Here is a 20,250-nt window from a genome sequence, read left to right as displayed (position 1 = left end):
AACAACTACCATATGTTACTATTGCAGGAGGTTACCACCATGTGAAGATAGGAGACCTGTTCAATGGAAGATACCATGTGATCAGGAAGCTGGGCTGGGGACATTTCTCCACTGTATGGCTGGCCTGGGACATACAGTAAGTGCTGACTGACGGTGTACAGTATCTATACTATCTGTCTAACATACAGTGGACCTTGGAATTACCTGGATTTCTGCATTAATTGAGCTTGAATTTTGATCCGAGCTTCATCTAAGTCACAACAATAGATGTCTGCTTAAACAAATAACACACAAACAATTCTACGTTTGTCTGTCAGTGTTTGTCTATGGAGATTGCATAGCTGTGTGCTCGATTTTATATACGTGGCTGAAATAGCAGAATCTAGTCTTTTGAAGAGGTGTCCATACTTTTGTGTATATACAGTTGAAGTTGGAAGTTTACGTACACTTTAGCCAAATACACTTACTCTGCTTTTCACAATTCCTGACATTTAATCCTCGTAAAAATTCCCTGTCTTAGGTCTTTTAGTATCACCACTTTATTTTAAGATGGTGAAATGTCAGAATAATAGTAGAGTGATTTATTTCAGCCTTTATTTCTTTCATCAGATTCCTAGTGGGTCAGAAGTTTACATGCATACAATTAGTATTTGGTAGCATTGCCTTAAAATTGTTTAACTTCGGTCAAATGTTTCGGGTAGCCTTCCACAAGCTTCCCACAGTAAGTACATTTTGTCCCATTCCTCCTGACAGAGCTGGTGTAACTGAGTCAGGTTTATAGGCCTCCTTGCTCGCACACGCTTTTTCAGTTCTGTCCACAACTTTTCTATAGGATTGAGGCCAGAGCTTTGTGATGGCCACTCAAATTCCTTGACTTTGTTGTCGTTAAGCTCTTTTGCCATAACTTTGGAAGTATGCTTGGGGTCATTGTCCATTTGGGAGACTCATTTGTGACCAAACTTTAACTTCCTGACTGATGTCTTGAGATGTTGCTTCACTATATCCACGCAATTTTCCTCCCGCATGATGCCATCTATTTTGTGAAATGCACCAGTCCCTCCTGCAGCAAAGCACCCCCACAACATGATGCTGCCACCCCCATGCTTCACGGTTGGGATGGTGTTCTTCGGCTTGCAAGCCTCCCCCTTTTTCCTCCAAACATAACGATGGTCATTATGGCCAAACAGTTCTATTTTTTTTCATCCGACCAGAGGACATTTCTCCAAAAAGCACGATATTTGTCCCCATGTGCAGTTGCAAACCGTAGTCTGGCTTTTTTATGGTGGTTTTGGAGCAGTGGCTTCTTCCTTGCTGAGCGGCCTTTCAAGTTATGTCGATATAGGACTCGTTTTACGGTAGATATAGATCATTTTGTACCCGTTTCCTCCAGCATCTTCACAAGGTCCTTTGCTGTTGTTCTGGGATTGATTTGCACTTTTCGCACCAAAGTACCTTTATCTCTAGGAGACACAACGCTTCTCCTTCCTGAGTGTTATGACGGCTGCATGGTCCCATGGTGTTTATACTTGCGTACTATTGTTTGTACCGATGAACGTGGTACCTTCAGGCGTTTGGAAATTGCTCCCAAGAATGAACCAGGCTTGTGGAGGTCTACCATTTGTTTTGAGGTCTTGGCTGATTTCTTTAGATTTTTCCCATGATGTCAAGCAAACAGGCACTGCGTTTGAAGGTAGTCCTTGAAATACATCCACAGGTATACCTCCAATAGGCTTTTTGACATAATTTGAGTCAATCAGAAGCTTCAAAAGCCATGAGATAATTTTCTGGAATTTTCCAAGCTGTTTAAAGGCACAGTCAACTTAGTGTATGTAAACTTCTGACCCACTGGAATTGTGATACAGTGAATTCTAAGTGATATAATCTGTCTGTAAACAATAGTTGGAAAAATTATTTGTCATGCGCAAAGTAGATGTCCTTAACCGACTTGCCAAAACTATAGTTTAACAAGAAATTTGTGGAGTGGTTGAAATACTAGTTTTAATGACTCCAACCAAAGTGATTTTAAACTTCCCGACTTCAACTGAATAGTGTACCAGGACGAGAGAGTTTTCAGCACCGCGGCCCAACATTTCAAGGAGATGGCAGCGATCCTACACAACGGCTTCTTTCCAGAAGTGAGTCCCAGGATGGTCAAATGTAGGAAGAAATTCTATCAGGTGAAAAAAGAACGTACCTCCAAGAATATCCCCTTTGCACTGCTTCAACCTGCAACGATGAGAATCGTCCATGGTGGACAGAGAATTACTTGCTAAGGAGACACCAGTGATGTAAGCTCCCACTGTCCATGTAAACGAGCTATTTGTTGTCACCAGAGCAGGGACATATTCCTGACATTTTCATTAATGTCCTGAGTGAACAATATGTCTAAGATGGTAAATCGTACATCATTGAAAGTTAATGGACTGAATGGACCTGTTAAAATAAAATGAGTGCTTATGTACTTGAAAAAGATAAAGACCCATGTTGCCTTTTTATACAAGAAAAAAATATATATATATATATTTGATGGATGTATTATATATATACAATATATATATATATATATTTTTTTTTATGTATTTATAATAATGACAATTACAACAATACTGAATGAACGCTTATTTTAACTTAATATAATACATCAATCAAATCAATTTAGCCTCAAATATATAATGCAACATGTTAAATTTGGTTTAAATAATGCAAAATCAAAGTGTTGGAGAAGAAAGTAAATATGTGCCACGTAAAAAAGCTAACTTCTAAGTTTCTTGCTCAGAACATGAGAACATATGAAGGCTGGTAGTTCCTTTTTAACATGAATCTTCAATATTCCCAGGTAAGAAGTTTTAGGTTGAGGTTATTATTGGAATTATAGGACTATTTCTCTCCTATACCATTTGTATTTCATATACCTTTGACTATTGGATGTTCTTATAGGCACTTTAGTATTGCCAGTGTAACAGTATAGCTTCCGTCCCTGTCCCCTGTCCTACCTGGGCTCGAACCAGGAGGAACACATCGACAACAGCCACCCTCGAAGCATTGTTACCCATCTCTCCACAAAAGCCGCGGCCCTTGCAGAGCAAGGGGAACAACTACTCCAAGTCTTAGAGTGAGTGACTTTTGAAGCGCTATTAGCGCGCACCCCTCTAAATAGCTAGCCATTTCACATTCGTTACACCAGCCTAATCTCGGGAGTTGATAGGCTTGAAGTCATAAACAGCGCAATGCATTGCGAAGAGCTGCTGGCAAACGCACGAAAGTGCTGTTTGAATGAATGCTTACGAGCCTGCTGCTGCCTACCACCACTCAGTCAGACTGCTCTATCAAATATCAAATCATAGACTTAATTATAACATAATAACACACAGAAATACGAGCCTTGGGTCATTAATATGGTCAAATCCGGAAACTATCATTTCGAAAATAAAACGTTTATTCTTTCAGTGAAATACGGAACCATTCTGTATTTTATCTAATGGATGGCATCCATAAGTCTAAATATTCCTGTTACATTGCACAACCTTCAATGTTATGTCATAATTACGTAACATTCTGGCAAATTAGTTTGCAATGAGCCAGGCGGCCCAAACTGTTGCATATACCCTGACTGTGCGTGCAATTAACGCAAGAGAAGTGACACAATTTCCGTAGTTTAATATTGCCTGCTAACATTAATTTATTTTAACTAAATATGCAGGTTTAAAAATATATACTTACGTGTATTGATTTTAAGAAAGGCATTGATGTTTATGGTTAGGTACATTCATGCAACGATTGTGCTTTTTTCACAAATGCACTTTTTTTAATCATCCCCCGTTTGGCGAAGTTGGCTGTCTTTGTTAGGAAGAAATAGTTTTCACAGTTCGCAACGAGCCAGGCTGCCCAAACTGCTGCTTATACTCTAACTCTGTTGCACAGAACGCAAGAGAAGTGACACAATTTCACTAGTTAAAAGAAATTCATGTTAGCAGACACTATTAACTAAATGTGCAGGTTTAAAAATATATACTTGTTTATTGATTTTCAGAAAGGCGTTGAAGTTTATGGTTAGGTTCACATTGGTGCAACCACAAATGCGCTTGTTAAATCACCCGTTTGGCGAAGTAGGCTATGATTCAATGATGAATTAACAGGCACCGCATTGATTATATGCAACGCAGGACAAGCTAGATAAACTAGTAATATCATCAACCATGTGTAGTTAACTCGTGATTATGTTAAGATTGATTGTTTTTTACAAGACACGTTTAATGCTAGCTAGCACCTTACCTTGGCTCCTTGCTGCACTCGCATAACATGTAGTCAGCCTACCACACAGTCTCTTCGTGGAGTGCAATGTAATCGGCCATGATCGGTGTCCAAAAATTACCGATTGTTATGGAAACTTGAAATCGGCCCTAAAATAATCGGCCATTCCGATTAATCGGTCGACCTCTACCACAGACCATGTGGATAACCACTCCAGACCAGGACCTCCACATCCGGCTTCTTCATCTTCGCGATCGTCTGAGGCAAGCCACCACGACAGCTGATGAAACGGAGGAGTATTTCTGTCTGTAATAAAGCCCTTTGGTGGGTAAAAACTTCTGATTGCTTGGCTCTCCAGTGGATGGGCCTATGCCCAGTCATATGCAATCCATAGATTAGTGTCTAATGAATTCATTTCAATTGACTGATTTCCTTTTATTAACTGTAACTCAGTAAAATCGTAGAAATTGTTCTATGTTGTGTTTTATATTTTTGTGCTGTATTATTTTGGCCGGTGGGGAGGGTTGAATTACCTTTTTGTGGTACTGTTGATGTAAATGTAAAAAATGAAATATTAAAAATATATTTAAGTGCCTTTGAACGTGGTATGGTAGTTGGTGCCATGCGCACCAGTGTCTCAAGAACTGCAAAGCTGCTGGGGTTTTCACACTCAACAGTTTCCCATGTGTATCAAAAATGGTCCAACACACAAAGGAAAACCGGCCAACTTGACACAACTGTGGGAAGCATTGGAGTCAACATGGGCCAACATCCCTGTGGAACGCTTTCGACAAAAGGGCACTGCAGCGCTAGCTGTGCCACCTGAGACGCTGGGTTCGCGCCCAGGCTCTGTCGCAGCCGGCCGCAACCTGGAGGTCGCCCGGGTTAGGGAGGGTTTGGCCGGTAGGGATATCCTTGTCTCATCGCGCACCATGGACTCCTGTTGTTAAACAATTTAAATAAAGAATTTAAATAAAACATAAATCCACTGAGGAAATCTAACATCCTGATTCTCAAGCTGCAACACAGACATGTACTGAGTTTGTCAAGAGTTAATACATCATTATTTGACGTAGCTACCCCGTGTCTGCCCCTCCTGTTTGTTATGATGCTGAGTTTGCCGACTGTCAGCTGTACATAAACACATGGACAAATCCCTTTTCGACTCCGTGTGTTGTGGAAAGGTAAACACTAATTGTTTCAAGCTAACGTTAGCGAACATAAACTGGACATTCAGTGGGCTCTAAAGTTAGTGAAAGAAATGACATGCAAATACGAAAAATAACTGGTCGCATTTGTGCGAGAGACATTTAATTCTGCGTCCCATTAGTTGTATTTTCCACGTAACATTACGAGGATCGCTCAACCCGATAGACTGTAACTGTAATTATGATCCACGTCACAAAAGCGTTACAAATATATAATCCAAAATAAATATGAACATATTGGCATTAAATGGAGTCGGGAGTTTAGACGACTGCGTGATGTTGAATGAATGAGTGTATTAGCAATAGAGGCAATGGTTCAAAAAAGCCTTTGCACTAGATTTGAGATTTTATCAAATTCGAAACTCTGAAATGATGTATGCGCTGCAAAGAAATCCAATGGGCACTTTTACATAGGCTGAAACACCAGACTATTCTAGCGAACAGTGTTCAGATGCCTTTTTGTGGTAGCCTACTTAAGCTTTGTGTAGCCAGTTTGTGGTCTGTCAACGTAATCATTTTCGTTTTTATGTTTTAAATGATTTTGCTTTTAGTGTTGATTTAGGAACCGTTTCTAAAAAGCCAATACTTGTGAGCCGGCCCTCGTGATTGGCCCTGTTTTGATATATGTTCCGTACTTATCAGTATGAATCTTTTATTTAGGTTTTGTAAATATATAAATACCTTTTCAGAGGACTGAACTGAACCAGGTGCGAGCCATAATGTTTGTCAAAGTGAATCTCCAATTTGCTGCATGCGTGTGGTACTCTAAAAAGTTGGACAGGGTTGTCAGGTCTGGTAATTAGTATGGTTTTCCTAATGTTGGTACACTGTGTGTAAGCTGTCCTGTATTTCCAGGGGGAAGCGTTTTGTGGCCATGAAGGTGGTGAAGAGTGCAGAGCACTACACTGAGACGGCCCTGGATGAGATCAAGCTGCTGAGATCGGTGAGGAACACAGACCAGAACGACCCCAGCAGAGAGAAGGTGGTTCAGCTACTAGACGACTTCAAGATCTCTGGCATGAACGGAAGTCGTATCCTCAGTAACGCAATGACAACGGTGCTTTATCAACTTTTATACACCACATGCATGTTCAACAAAGTATGAAAACAGACCAAGGTTATTATAGTTTTGTGTTTTTACGAGATTTTCAGATTTTATTTGAATTTTAGTTTCAGTTTTGTGACCTTGATTTACTAGTTTTTATCCAGTTTGATGAAAACATTTCTAAGTAGCCTATGGGAGAGGCCATTTATGTGTTGTAGGTTGTATTTCTGTTAGAATTAAATGTTTGGTCACGTCCTTTGTAAACATGGTATGGATGTACTGGGTCGTACTCACCACTCTGTAGCGCCTTTCAGTCTTGTGCCTTGCAGTTGCTGTATGAAGCAGAGATGCAGCCAGCATGTGTGTGCGTATGCGTCTCTTCACAGTCCGTGTTGTGCCGTAAGGTGTTTTTCTGTTTTTAAAATCTGATTTCACTGCTCGCTTGAGTTACTTGATGTGGAAGAGTTCCATGTAGTCATGGGTCTATGTAGTACTGCACGTTTCTCAGTCTGTTCTGGACTATGACTGTGAAGATATCCCTGGTGGTGTGTGTGTGTGTGTGTGTGTGTGTGTGTGTGTGTGTGTGTGTGTGTGTGTGTGTGTGAACGTCCCTTTTTCAGGACCCTGTCTTTCAAAGATAACTCGTTCAAATGTAAATAACCTCATAGATCTTCATTGTAAAGGGTTTTAACACTTTTCCCTATGCTTATTCAATGAACCATAAACAATTAATGAGCATGCACCTGTGGAAAAGACATTAAGCCGATTTTTGTAAATTTGTTTGTGGATAACAATTAAGTACCTAACTGCCCTGCTACACTACGGCAATCGAGTGTCTTGCATTGCTATCAGCCATCGAGGGAATGCTTCCTTTGAAATGAATGCAAGCTACTATACTGCCCATGTTGCACTCGCGTTGCGTCACGTCCACTGGCAGCATACAAGCTCAAGAATCGCTGTGGTTCATTTGTCGATGGCTGACGTGCATATTGATTCTGTCTTGTGAATTGAAATAATGAGTTTTTTTGGTTGCATATGGCCTCGACTATACACCACTGGTTATTTTACTAAGATTGATTAAGTCAAGAAGCTACTAGCTAGCAGAAACTCTAGCTAGCTACATTGACTGTGTTTACAATGCACACATGTTGCTTTTGTTTAGTCAGAGGATCATTTAGTACAACCACTAGCAACAATTTTAATGAGTACTTACGAAAAACAGGACCAACATCCATTGTACTTGTGCATAGTGGATGAATATGGTAGAGTAGAGGAAAATAGAATAAAGACCCCCTTCCCCTCTGCTCTCTTCTGCTGTCAAAACGACACGCTCTGTAGCAGTTCAAATGTCACATTAACGCAACGCTGATGGCATAGCAACGCGATGCATATAGCAAGTGTTACTGTGGTTTTCAATTAGAATGGTCAAAAATTGCTTCTTGCAAAAGTGCATTTTCTCAAGCAATAAATTTTGTCTGAGTGTATGGAAGTGGTCTGAGTGGGAAGGGGAACAATGAAAATGTGCTGTTATTGGCAGAGATGTTTGGAACTCTGTTATTGGTCAATTAACTAATTTACCACATGGTGATGTCACCATGGAAGGCCAAAACTCCATCCCACCAAAACAGGCTGAAATTTCAAGTGGTCTTTCAAACTGCTCTTACATTAAAATGGCATTATCATAGTTTTCACAATTTCACAGTATTATTCCAACCTCAAATCAAATTTTATTTGTCACATACGCTGATTACAACAGGTGTGGACCTTACACTTACTTGCCCTTTAACCAACAATGCAGTTCAAGAAATAAAAATATTTGCTAAATAAACAGGGGGAAACGGCTGTATACAGGGGGTACCGAGTCAATGTGCCAGGGTACAGGTTAGTTGAGGTAATTTGTACATGCAAGTATGGGTAAAGTGACTATGCATAGATAATTAACAGCGAGAAGCAGCAGTGTATAAATAATGTGGAAATACTATACAACCAAAAATATGGAAACCTGCTGAAATAGCCGAATCCACTCATTTGAATTGGTGTCCACATACCTTTGTTTATATATGTGTGTGTGTGAGTGCACTGGTCTTTTTAAAGAGTGCTCGATGCTCCCACCGCAATTCAACGTTGATCGTTAGTGATAATGATGCACAAGCTAAGCCAATTTGAAACATCCCATTTGATTTTTTTTGCTGAAAGTTTACATAATAATATATATTTGTTTTAGTTTCAGTTGTAGTTTACTATAATAACCCTGAAACAGACAATCAAAGGACACAGGCATATTCCATCTACTCAGTACTCCCTAAGATCAGTGCGTTAGTAATAGTCAATATTATGAGCCTTAATATCTTTATTGTCCTGTTACTATCTATCAGTGGTTCAGAGATGTTGCACTGACGTTTGGCTGGTGTTGTACAGCTGTTGGCAGCACAATACACTCCAGCTAGATGACACGCACAGAGCCACAATGCTTACATCCTGGTCACAGCTGGGTGTCTGGGCAACGTGTCCAGACTTCCTCCGTCCCAGCATGCCCAGCTTCTGGAAGAGGTCGTAATGATTTCTGGGTTCGTTGGCCCACTTTCATCATGGTTCTTGGCAGAACCTTAGGTGTTCACATTTTTTTAATATTGGGTAGGTGTATGCCAAATGCATAGGCGTGAATGACGTGTGTGTTTGAGTCCTTGACCTAGTTTCCCATCAGATGTCTGTATGGTGTTTGAGGTTCTGGGTCATCACCTGCTGAAGTGGATCATCAAGTCTAACTACCAGGGCCTTCCTCTGCCCTGTGTCAAGAGCATCATTCGACAGGTAATACAACACCTTATTCCTCACACAACATTGGATGTGTTCCAGGTTGGGTGCATTATCTTTAGCTAAAACAAACAATTCTACATAACTTTCACGTCGAAACAGTAATTTTATTTTATTTTTATTTAAAAAATGGAGAGGGTTGAAAATTCCAGACACTATCCCAACAGTTTCCCTGATTCTTGGAATCCTCCAACTGGAATTCTCCTTAATGTTGAAACCCTATGCAGCAGTGGTCTTACTGAAGCTCTACCCTCCTATAGGTTCTCCAGGGGCTGGACTACCTCCACTCAAAGTGTAAGATCATCCACACGGACATCAAGCCAGAGAACATCTTGTTGACTGTTAACGAGCCCTACATTAGGAATATGGCTGCTGAAGCTACGGAGTGGCAGAGGACAGGAGCTCCACCCCCCTCTGGATCTGCAGGTATAGACACACCACAAAGAAGTAGACACATATATACATCCTACGATAGGAAAATGGCTGATGAGGTTACAGAGTGACAGAGGACAGCAGTGCCAGCCTCTTCCGTATCCACAGATGACTGACACTTCTCTCAACCATTTGGCACACTGAATTAACATAGTGAACAGTTTATCAACAAGAACATAACGTTACCATCAGGGCTCATAAGTTATATTCTTTAAGAATCAGTCTGTATACGGTTCATTCGGAATGTATTCAGACCCCTTCCATTACAGCCTTCTTCTAAAATAAAATGTGTTGTTTATTTCCTCATCAATCTACACATGTTACCCCATAATGACAAAGCAAAAACAGGTTTTGGATTTATTTGTATGTATTAAAAATAAGCAGATACCTTATTTACATAAGCATTCTGCAGCTGAAAAACATCCCCACAGTATGATGCTGCCAACACCATGCTTCACTGTAGGAATAGTACCAAGTTTCCTCCAGATGTGTCGCTTGGCATTCAGGCCAAATAGTTTGATCTTGGTTTTATCAGACCAGAGAATCTTGTTTGCTTTTGGCAAACTCCAAGCGGGCTGTCATGTGCCTTTTTCTAAGGAGTGGCTTCCACCTGGCCAATCTACCATAAAAGCCTGATTGGTGGAGTACTGAAACGATGGTTGTCCATCTGGAAGGTTCTCCCATCTCCACAGTGGAACTTTGGAGCTCTGTCAGAGTGACTATTGGGTTCTTGGTCACCTCTTTGACCAAGGCCCTTCTCCCCCAATTGCTCAGTTTGGCTGGGTGCCCAGCTCTAGGAAGAGTCTTGGTGGTTCCAAACTTCTTCCATTTAGGAATGATGGAGGCCACGGTGTTCTTGGGGACCTTCAATGCTGCAGAAATTCTTTGGCACCCTTCCCCAGATCTGTGCCTCGACACAATCCTGTCTCGGAGCTCTACGGACAATTCCTTCGACCTCATGGCTTGGTTTTTGCTCTGACATGCACTGTCAACTGTGTGACCTTATATAGACAGGTGTGTGCCTTACCAAATCATGTCCAATCAATTGAATTTAGAAGAAAAAGAAACGCACAGCTATTTAGGCGAGGTGCTGGCTAGCGAAGTAGAAAACAATCAATCGAATTTACCACAGGTGGACTCCAAGTTGTAGAAACATCTAAAAGGATTACCAATTGAAGTTGGATGCACCTGAGCTCTATTTCGGGTCTCATAGCAAAGGGTCTGAGTACTTATGTAAATAAGTTATGTTTTTTTAATCTAAAATACATTTGTAAAAATTCTAAAAACCTGTTTTCGCTTTGTCATTATGGTGTATTGTGTGTAGATTGCTGTGGGGGAAAAAACAATATTTAATCAATTTTAGAATACGGCTGTAATGTAACACAATGTGGAAAAAGTCAAGGGGTCTGAATACTTTCCGAATGCACTGTATATCGGGAGTTGTACCTGTTCGCACACACTGCCCTATCCTTGGCTAGAATAGTCCTACTAGATCTTGACTCCTCCTGACTGCCTTCTAGTCTGAGTACCAGTCTCTTTAGCTAACATTCCACTGCAAAAGACTGGCCTTTCGGCAATCTCAACATTCAATATGCGCTGGATTTACAATGGAGTTGCTGACATGTGGATCCTCAAATGTATAACAAAGTCAAAAACAAACTTTAACACTATACAAAAGTATGTGGATACCCCTTCAAATTAGTGGATTTGGCTATTTCGGCCCCACCCACTGTTGACAGGTGTATAATATCAAGCACACAGCCATGCGATCTCCATAGACAAACATTGGCATTAGAATGGCCTAACTGAAGAGCTCAGTGACTTTCAACCTGGGCTCAACACATCGAACACCACTGGGATCAATTGGAACACCGACTGCGAGCCAGGCCTAATTGCCCAACATCCGTACCCGACCTCAATAATGCTCTTGTGGCTGAATGGAAGGAAGTCCCCGCAGGAATATTCCAATATCTAGTGGAAAGTTTCCCAGAAGATTGGAGGCTGTTATAGCAGCAAAGGTGGCACAAAGTCAATATTAATGCCCATGGGAGAGCACTAGTAAGACAGTGACTCAGCCCACATAATAGGGTCAGAGGCAGAGAATCCTAGTGGAGAGGGGAGCTGGCCAGGCAGCGACAGCATTGGTGGTTCTTCACTCCAGTGCCTTGCTGTTCACTTTCGCACCCCTGGGCGATAGTAATGGTGCTAGAGGTGATGGCTGCCCTTTTATGGGCTCTTAACCATCCGTGCAATTATTATTATAATTTTTTTGTGCATTTTTTGTAACTTATTTTGTACATAATGTTGCTGCTACTGTCTCTTAAGACCCGAAAACAGCTTCTGGACATCAGAACAGCGATTACACACCTTGAACTGGATGAAGACTTTTTCTGTAATGAGTGGGACGAGAGGGATTTACTCCAGACACCCGACGAGTCCCTCATCCCCTTCATTCGCAGGAGAAAGACGGAGATATCGCAAAGGAGATATCGCGAAGGAGATCAAGGTGCCTTGTAAGGATCCGCCGACGAGTGGCTATTCTGCCTTTGTACGTTGGCCAATAGTACCGATGGCAATCACTGGATAATAAAGTGGACGAACTACAAACACGTATATCCTACCAATGGGACAATAAATGCTGTAATATCTTATGTTTCACCGAGTCGTGGCTGAACGACGACATGAATAACATACAGCTGGCCCTCTGGTAAGACAAGGGGTGTCTGTCTATGTGTATCTGTAAACAACTGGTGCACGATATCTAAGGATGTCTCAAGGTTTTGTTCGCCTGAGTAGAGTATCTCATGACAAGCTGTAGACCACACTATCTACCAAGAGAGTTTATATTCTTTGTAGCTGTCTATTTACCACCACAACCCCGATGCTGGCACTAACACCACACTCAGTGAGCTGTATACGGTCATAAGCAAACAGGAAAATGCTCATCCAGAGGCAGCGCTCCTAGTGGCCGGGGACTTTAATGCAGGCAAGCTTAAATCTGTTTTACCTAATTTCTACCTGCATGTTAAATGTGTGACCAGAGGGAAACAAACTCTAGACCACCTTTACTCCACACACAGAGACGTGTACAAAGCTCTCCCTCGCCCTCCATTTGGCAAATCTGATGACAATTCTATCCTGATTCCTGCTTACAAAAACTAAAGCAGGAAGCACCAGTGATGTGGTCAGATGAAGCAGATGCTAAGCTACAGGACTGTTTTGCCTGCACAGACTGGAATATGTTCAGAGATTCTTCCGATGGCATTGAGGAGTACATCAATAAATAAGTGCATCGATGACGTCGTCCCCACAGTGACTGTAAGTACATACCCCAACCAGAAGCCATGGATTACATGCAACATCTGCACTGAGCTAAAGGGAAGTGCTGCCGCTTTCAAGGAGCGCAACTTTCGGAAGCTTATAATAAATCCTCCTATGCCAACGAACCATCAAACAGGCAAAGCATCAATACAGGACTAAGATCGAATCGTAATACACCGGCTCTGATGTTCATCAGATGTGGCAGAGCTTGCAAACCATTACAGACTACAAAGGGAAGCACAGCCGACAGCTGCTCAGTGACTCGAGCATACCAGACAAGCTAAATTACATCTACGCTCGCTTCGAGGCTAGCAACACTGAAGCATGCATGAGAGCTTAAGCTGTTCCGGATGACTGTGTGATCACGCTCTCCGCAGCCGATGTGAGTAAGACCTTTAAGCAAGTCAACAATCAGAAGGCCTCCGAGCCAGACGGTTTACCAGGACGTGTACTCCGAGCATACACTGACTAACTTCACTGACATTTTCAACCTTTCCCTGTCTGAGTCTGTATTACATGTTTCAAGCAGACCACCATAGTCCCTGTGCCCAAGAACACTAAGGTAACCTGCCTAAATAACTACCGACCCGTAGCACTCACATCTATAGCCATGAAGTGCTTTGAAAGTTTGGTCATAGCACATCAACACCATTATCCCAGAAATCCTAGACCCACTCCAATTTGCATACCACCCCAACAGATCCACAGATGATGCCATCTCTATTGCACCTCACATTGCCCTTTCCCACCTGGATAAAAGGAACACCTATGTGAGAATGTGTTCATTGACTACTGCTCAACGTTCAACACCATAGTGCCCTCAAAGCTCATCACTAAGACCCTGGGACTAAACACCTCCCTCTGCAACTGGATCCTTGACTTCCTGACAGGCCACCCCCAGGTGGTAAGGGTAGGTAACAACACATCCAACACGGGGGCCCCTCGGGGGTGTGTGCTCAATCCCCTCCTGTACTCCCTGTTCAGTCATGACTGCACGGCCAGGCACGACTCCAACAACATTAAGTATGCCGAAGACACAACCGTGTTAGGCCTGTTCACCGACAACGATGAGACAGCCTATAGGGAGGAGGTCAGAGACCTGACCGTGTGGTACCAGGACAACAACCTCTCCCTCAATGTGATCAAGACAAAGGAGATGATTGTGGACTACAGGAAAAGCAGGACCGAGCACTCCCCCGTTCTCATCGACAGGGCTGTGGTGGAGCAGGTTGAGAGCTTCCAAGTTCCTTGGAGTCCACATCCCCCAAAAAACGAACATGGTCCAAGCACACCAAGACAGTCAGGAAGAGGGCACGACAAAACCTATTCCCCCTCAGGAGGCTGAAAAGATTTGGCATGGGTCCTCAGATCCTCAGATTTCTACTGCTGCACCATCGAGAGCATGACTGGTTGCATCACTGCTTGGTATGGCAACTGCTTGGCCTCTAACCGCAAGGCACCACAGAGGGTAGTGTGTACGGACCAGTACGTCACTGGGGCCAAGCTTCCTGTCATCCAGGACCTCTATACCCAGGCAGTGTCCGAGGAAGGCCCTAAAAATTGTCAAGGACTCCAGCCACCCTAGTCATAGACTGTTCTCTCTGCTACCGCACGGCAAGCGGTACCGGAGCGCCAAGTCTAGGTCCATAAGGCTTCTAAACAGCTTCTACCCCCATAAGCCATAAGATTCCTGAACCTCTAATCAAATTGCTACCCAGTCTATTTTTATTGCCCCCCTTTGATGCTGCTCTGTTATCTGTATAGTCACCTTAATAATTCTATCTACATGTACATCTTACCTTGACTAAACGGTGCCCCCGCACATTGACTCTGTACCGGTAACCCCCTGTATATAACCTCGCAATTGTTATTTTACTGATGGTCTTTAATTATTTGTTACTTTTATTTCGGTAGATTATTTTAACTGCACTGTTGGTTAAGGACTTGTGAGTAAGCATTTCACTGTAAGGTCTACCTGTTGTATTCGGCGCATGTGACAAATAACATTTGATTTGATTTGTGCCAGACTACACGCAATTGTAGGACCTACTGAAAAGACGAGTCTTCAGTAAAGACTGAAAGGTTGAGCCAGAGTCTGCGTCTCTCACATGGATACAATGGTCTGCTGACCATTTCATAAAAATTGAGGTCTATAGGAGAAAGCCCTGCCTCTGGCTGTTTGCTTAGAAATTTTAGGGACAATGCAATACAGACAGACACCATGCTACTTGTACTGTATGCTAATTACTGAGGCAGATTTGACATAATCCTATGCTGGTTTAGTCATTATCTAGCTGAGGATATGACAGTCAAATGTTCTTTCTCTTCTTTCTGCCTAGTGAGCACAGCCCCTGCGCCCAAATCAGTAAGTCTCAGTTTTTATGCGTTATTTATAAAAGCATGATGTTTTTATTGAGTGTGGTTGCTGCTACCAGGCAATGCATGGGAGTGGGAGGCTCACTGTTCACACCTATCAATGGAAAAGCAGTTCTACAAATTGTATAGTAGTCTAAGCGTTGAACTCTCTTCCCTTCACTCCTCCCTTCATCCCCCCTCTCCTTACCCCACCCCTCAGACGGCGAAGATGTCAAAGAACAAGAAGAAGAAGATGAAGAAGAAACAGCGGAAGCAGGCAGAGATGTTAGAGAAGAGGATTCAGGAGATGGAGGGAGCGCCGGAGGGAGGAGAGGAGACTGAAGGGATAACCACAGACGCCCCCCCGCCAACCTCCGACACGCTACAGGACATTGCTAACGGTGTCACAGCAGGTAAACACCATGGTGTTAAAGAACACATTTAATTTAAAATGATCCTGTGTTATTCAATTATGGACCACCATTAGATTCTGTTCCTGTTCACCTTTTTAAAAGAAACTGAAAGGCAAAACACATGTTTGCGGAGTTCAATTGGAGGCGCAGAATCGCTAATCTTGATTACATAGGAAGTAGTGTTATGGCAGGCAAGGTGATTTGTAGAACAGTGATTTTGGCAGCCCGGCTGCCATGTAGTGGATTTCAAACAATATTTGGACCAAATGTCATTGGACCAGGGTTGCTGATCAGTGGTGTGTTCACATATGGTTATGTGACTGACTGTCCTATCACTTAACCTCTGTCCCCTAGACCCAGCTCCAGATAAAACGGAGGAGGAGAGCAGGATGGAGGTGAACTGCAATGGCCACACCCTCTTGGAGAGCCATGAGGTACAGAGGACCAGTGAAGAAGAAGAGGAGGACCAACAGAAAGCCAACAAACTTGACGCCGTAGCCCCCAACAACGCCAGTACACATGGACGGGACTCGCCGGCCAACGCCGTTTACCCAGAATGCAACGGCAGAGTGCCCGGCGACTCCGGAACACACGATAAAGAAGGGAGAGGAAAGGAGGGCAAGACGGAGGAGTGTAAACGACCAGAGAAGGATGAGGAGGAGAGAAAAGACGAGGAGATGGAGACTGATGTGGTGCCTGGAAGAGAGGATGAAGAGGAGGAGGGTGAGAGGAACGGTGAGTGGAGGGGGAGAGGTGGCACTTTGCCACACACTTCATCAGGAGAGGAAACCTAAAAGAATATTTGGATAGAATAAAGATCACGCAGTTCAGACATGTCTCTTTGAAATCTAGATTCAAGTATCATTTCAGCTCTATTCCTCACATTTCTGGTTGCAATGTTCTGAACGGTTCACCTCACTGAAGACACTCGCGTTGATGGCGTAAGTGTTATTTGTAAGTGTCAGTAGCTGTAATGTCTCTCTTTCTCTACTCTCTGTCATCTTTCTGAGGGCTCCTTATAATATCACCACCTCAGTACTTCTCTTTCAGTCTTTTCCATCGTATTTTCTAGTTGACTCAGCAGAACCGACTTTTTCCGGATGGTGCGGCATCACACAACGCTCACATTGTAGATAAATATTGTTTTGTTCCTCTCCTTTTTCTCTCTCCACTTTCCACCCTCTTCTCTCTTTTTAGATAAAATAGCAGCAGGCAGTCTGTTGGTCAACCCTCTGGAACCTCTCAATGCAGACAAGATCCAGATCAAAATAGCTGACCTGGGGAATGCCTGCTGGGTGGTGAGTATAGTACAGCCATTTTTGAATTTTTGGGGGGGAAAATGGGGCCCAAATCATCCTTCCTTCCTTGCTTGCTAGCTTGATCGTTAATCAGGGCCGGATGTTGTGGAAGACCCACTTCTCATCCCGTCGACTCGAAATGACCAGATGCCACAGACAGCAAGGGTTTTACTACAGTCTATTTTAGATACTGCTGCGCTGTCGGAACTAGAAGCACAAGCATTTCGCTACACTCGCAATAACCTCTGCTAACCATCTGATGTGACCAATAAAATTTGATTTGACTTCAAAGGCTTACTCCAATACGAGTCATGTCAGATCAGTGATGCCTTCTCTTTCTTTCTCCATCTATCCCACTCTTTCTCCCTCTCTATTTCTTTCTCTACCCCCTCCTCTATCCCTCTCTCTCCCTCTCTCTCCATCCTCTCCTCCTCAGCACAAGCACTTTACAGACGACATCCAAACTCGTCAGTATCGTTCTCTGGAGGTGCTGATGGGAGCCGGCTACGGGACGCCTGCTGATATCTGGAGCACTGCCGCAATGGTGGGTAGCGATAGGATAGAGGACACTCGCACACGCACACACCCCGACACACACTCCTCACGCTTGTCAGATCGACCCAAAACATGGCCTCGCCTGTCTGCCTCCGTGTTCCTGTCAGTAGGAACACGCAAGGAACGTCTCTGCCCTTACCAACTACCACAGGTCACGTCTGGCTGTATGTTGACTTGGTCATGTAAAGAAAAATGTGGGTTACATCTCACAAGTACAACCACATTTAATAAATAGTTTAGTTTCCCAAGGAGGTCCCGCAAGAATGTGAAACAATTTAGTCAATGTATAACTAGCCTCAGAAAACCTTGAGATAACTAGCCCAGCAGACAGTGCTCTGATATGTATTTTTATTTAGCTGCGGGGCTTACTAGTCATCAGTCTATCCCCTGTCTGGTACAACTCTGCATTTGACCCTTTTCACACATACCAACAAACAGGTGTGCTCATTCTACAGTGGTCCCTGGAGCGTACGCTCAAACCGGTGGGATTAGAACACTTATTTGGAACGTCCAGTTTCGATTGATGCAACAGTCAGCGTTTGAGCTGCCCACACTGTCCTTACTGTGTTCTGTAAGGGACCACTGTAGAATGAGCACACCCGTTTGTTGGTACGCGTGAAAAGGTTCAAATGCAGAGTCCTTACTGTGTTCTGTGAAACCAAATTGAGATGGTTTGGGATGAGTTGGACCGCAGCGTGAAGGAAAGGCAGCCAACAAGTGCTCAGCATATGTGGGAACTCCTTCAAGGCTGTTTGAAAATAAATCCAGGTGACTACCTCATGAAGCTGGTTGAGAGAATGCCAAGAGTGTGCAAAGCTGTCATCAAGGCAAAGGGTGGCTTCATTGAAGAATCTCAAATATAAATATATATTTTGATTTAACACTTTTTGGTTACTTCATGATTCCATGTGTGTTGTTTCACAGTTTGATGTCTTCACTATTATTATACAATGTAGTAAAGAGTAAAAAAAATATAAAGAAAAACCATTGAATGAGTAGTTGTGTCCAAATGTTTATCTGGTGCTGTGTATGTGACCGTCCCTTCTAGGCTTTTGAGCTGGCGACAGGAGACTACCTGTTTGAGCCTCACTCTGGGGAGGACTACTCTAGAGATGAAGGTGTGTTCCCCTCCCTGTAAGGCACAAGATTGTACCTTTTTTTTAATAGTATCTACAATATTTTAGACCTGAAGACACACTCACTCACATCCTGTTGTGTAGATCCTGCCGCCGTGTCTGTGTGGATTCTGCAGACCTTCATCGCAAATGATGATTGGCACCGTCTAATTTGTTTGTCGTCTTCTCTTGTGTAGATCACATAGCTTTGATCATTGAGTTGTTGGGTAAAGTTCCTAAGAAGCTGATCCTGGCCGGAAAATACTCCAAGGAGTTCTTCACCAAGAAAGGTAAGGAAACGCCACACTAGAGTGTTGTACGACCAAGCAGGATTTTAGAAGGGTATGCTTGAAATGGAAATGGTCAAATAAACTCAACAAACAAAAACATATCGGAAGTTTAGCTTTGTTAACGAAAGACAAAATCAATAGTTATTTCTAGTTGTTTATCAAAGTTAGCTGGCTAACGCATTGATTCTGCTTTGTAGTTTATCCCTCTGCTGTGTGTGTGTTTTCATAGTGTGTGTGCACATTTGTGTGCGTGTCATAGCAGGTTTAACCTTTTTACATGTACCAACAAACGGGTGTGATCATTCTACAGTGTTCCCTGCAGCGTCTGCTCAAACCGGTGTGATTAGACTGCTTATTTAGAACGTCCAGTTGCTATTGCCGCAACAGTCAGCATTTTAAGCTAGCCACACTGTTTTCTCACAAACATTTTGCACAAACAAAGTCCTTAGAAAATTATGTCCTGAATGTGAAGTTTTCTTTTTGGATGCAATGTTCAGGCATTCACACGAGTAGTGACATCATACACAATCATCCAAATCGGAAAATGTGGGCTACATTACTCTTAGCGCTAACTGACGTAATACAAGCGGTCATATTTCGATAACTCTCGGCTGTCAGAGAGCATTATGAATTAGCTAATGGCTATATATATATTTAATCACAGGGGAGCTGATCATTGATCTAAATATTTGAGTAAAACACTTTCTAGAAATCAAATGTAATCCGAAGACGGGTAGTTTGTGGGCGCCGCCATGTTCTTTTCTTTCTTCACGTCAACCAAAGATGATAAGAGGAGACCAGATGAGTTTGGTCCGTTTGCGGTAGGCATGGTGAAGGGGGTGTGTCGTGTACGATCATTCACTTCCGGAATTTTACCCTTCACCTCATTATAACATCTTTGGTCTGACAGACGTTAACGTGACACCCAGAATGCATATTGTATAATGTCTCGTTAAAATCAGTACAACCTTCCAAAAAGTATTTTACACACATCATAGGTGTCCATTATGCAATATGCGATAATCGGAATGCATTATCTTTCACCAGTACTTGAAAACGCAAATAAAACTGTAAATACATTGTTTCATACATATGCTACAGTTGAAACGTCAACACGATATACAGAAAATAAGGCAATTACTTTGATAGGAAC

At 42.7% G+C, this 20,250-nt stretch overlaps 1 protein-coding gene across 3 annotated transcripts in view; it reads left to right on the top strand.

Moving 5' to 3' along the window:
• LOC118399923 (SRSF protein kinase 1) overlaps nt 1-20,250 on the top strand; it is a 48,972-nt gene that overhangs the window by 25,224 nt on the left and 3,498 nt on the right. For all 3 annotated transcript variants that reach the window (XM_035796146.2, XM_035796145.2, XM_035796147.2), the window contains 11 exons: nt 28-136; nt 6,315-6,490; nt 9,209-9,315; nt 9,579-9,744; nt 15,411-15,436; nt 15,647-15,839; nt 16,194-16,574; nt 17,037-17,137; nt 17,574-17,681; nt 18,741-18,810; nt 19,005-19,097. In XM_035796146.2, coding sequence (XP_035652039.1) covers nt 28-136; nt 6,315-6,490; nt 9,209-9,315; nt 9,579-9,744; nt 15,411-15,436; nt 15,647-15,839; nt 16,194-16,574; nt 17,037-17,137; nt 17,574-17,681; nt 18,741-18,810; nt 19,005-19,097 — 1,530 coding nt within the window. The remainder of the gene's footprint in view (nt 1-27; nt 137-6,314; nt 6,491-9,208; nt 9,316-9,578; nt 9,745-15,410; nt 15,437-15,646; nt 15,840-16,193; nt 16,575-17,036; nt 17,138-17,573; nt 17,682-18,740; nt 18,811-19,004; nt 19,098-20,250) is intronic.

The sequence above is a fragment of the Oncorhynchus keta genome, chromosome 21, assembly GCF_023373465.1.
Source record: "Oncorhynchus keta strain PuntledgeMale-10-30-2019 chromosome 21, Oket_V2, whole genome shotgun sequence".
NCBI lineage: Eukaryota > Metazoa > Chordata > Actinopteri > Salmoniformes > Salmonidae > Oncorhynchus > Oncorhynchus keta.
The sequence above is the reverse complement of the archived record's forward strand: the minus strand, read 5'-3'. Positions and strand labels throughout refer to the sequence as shown.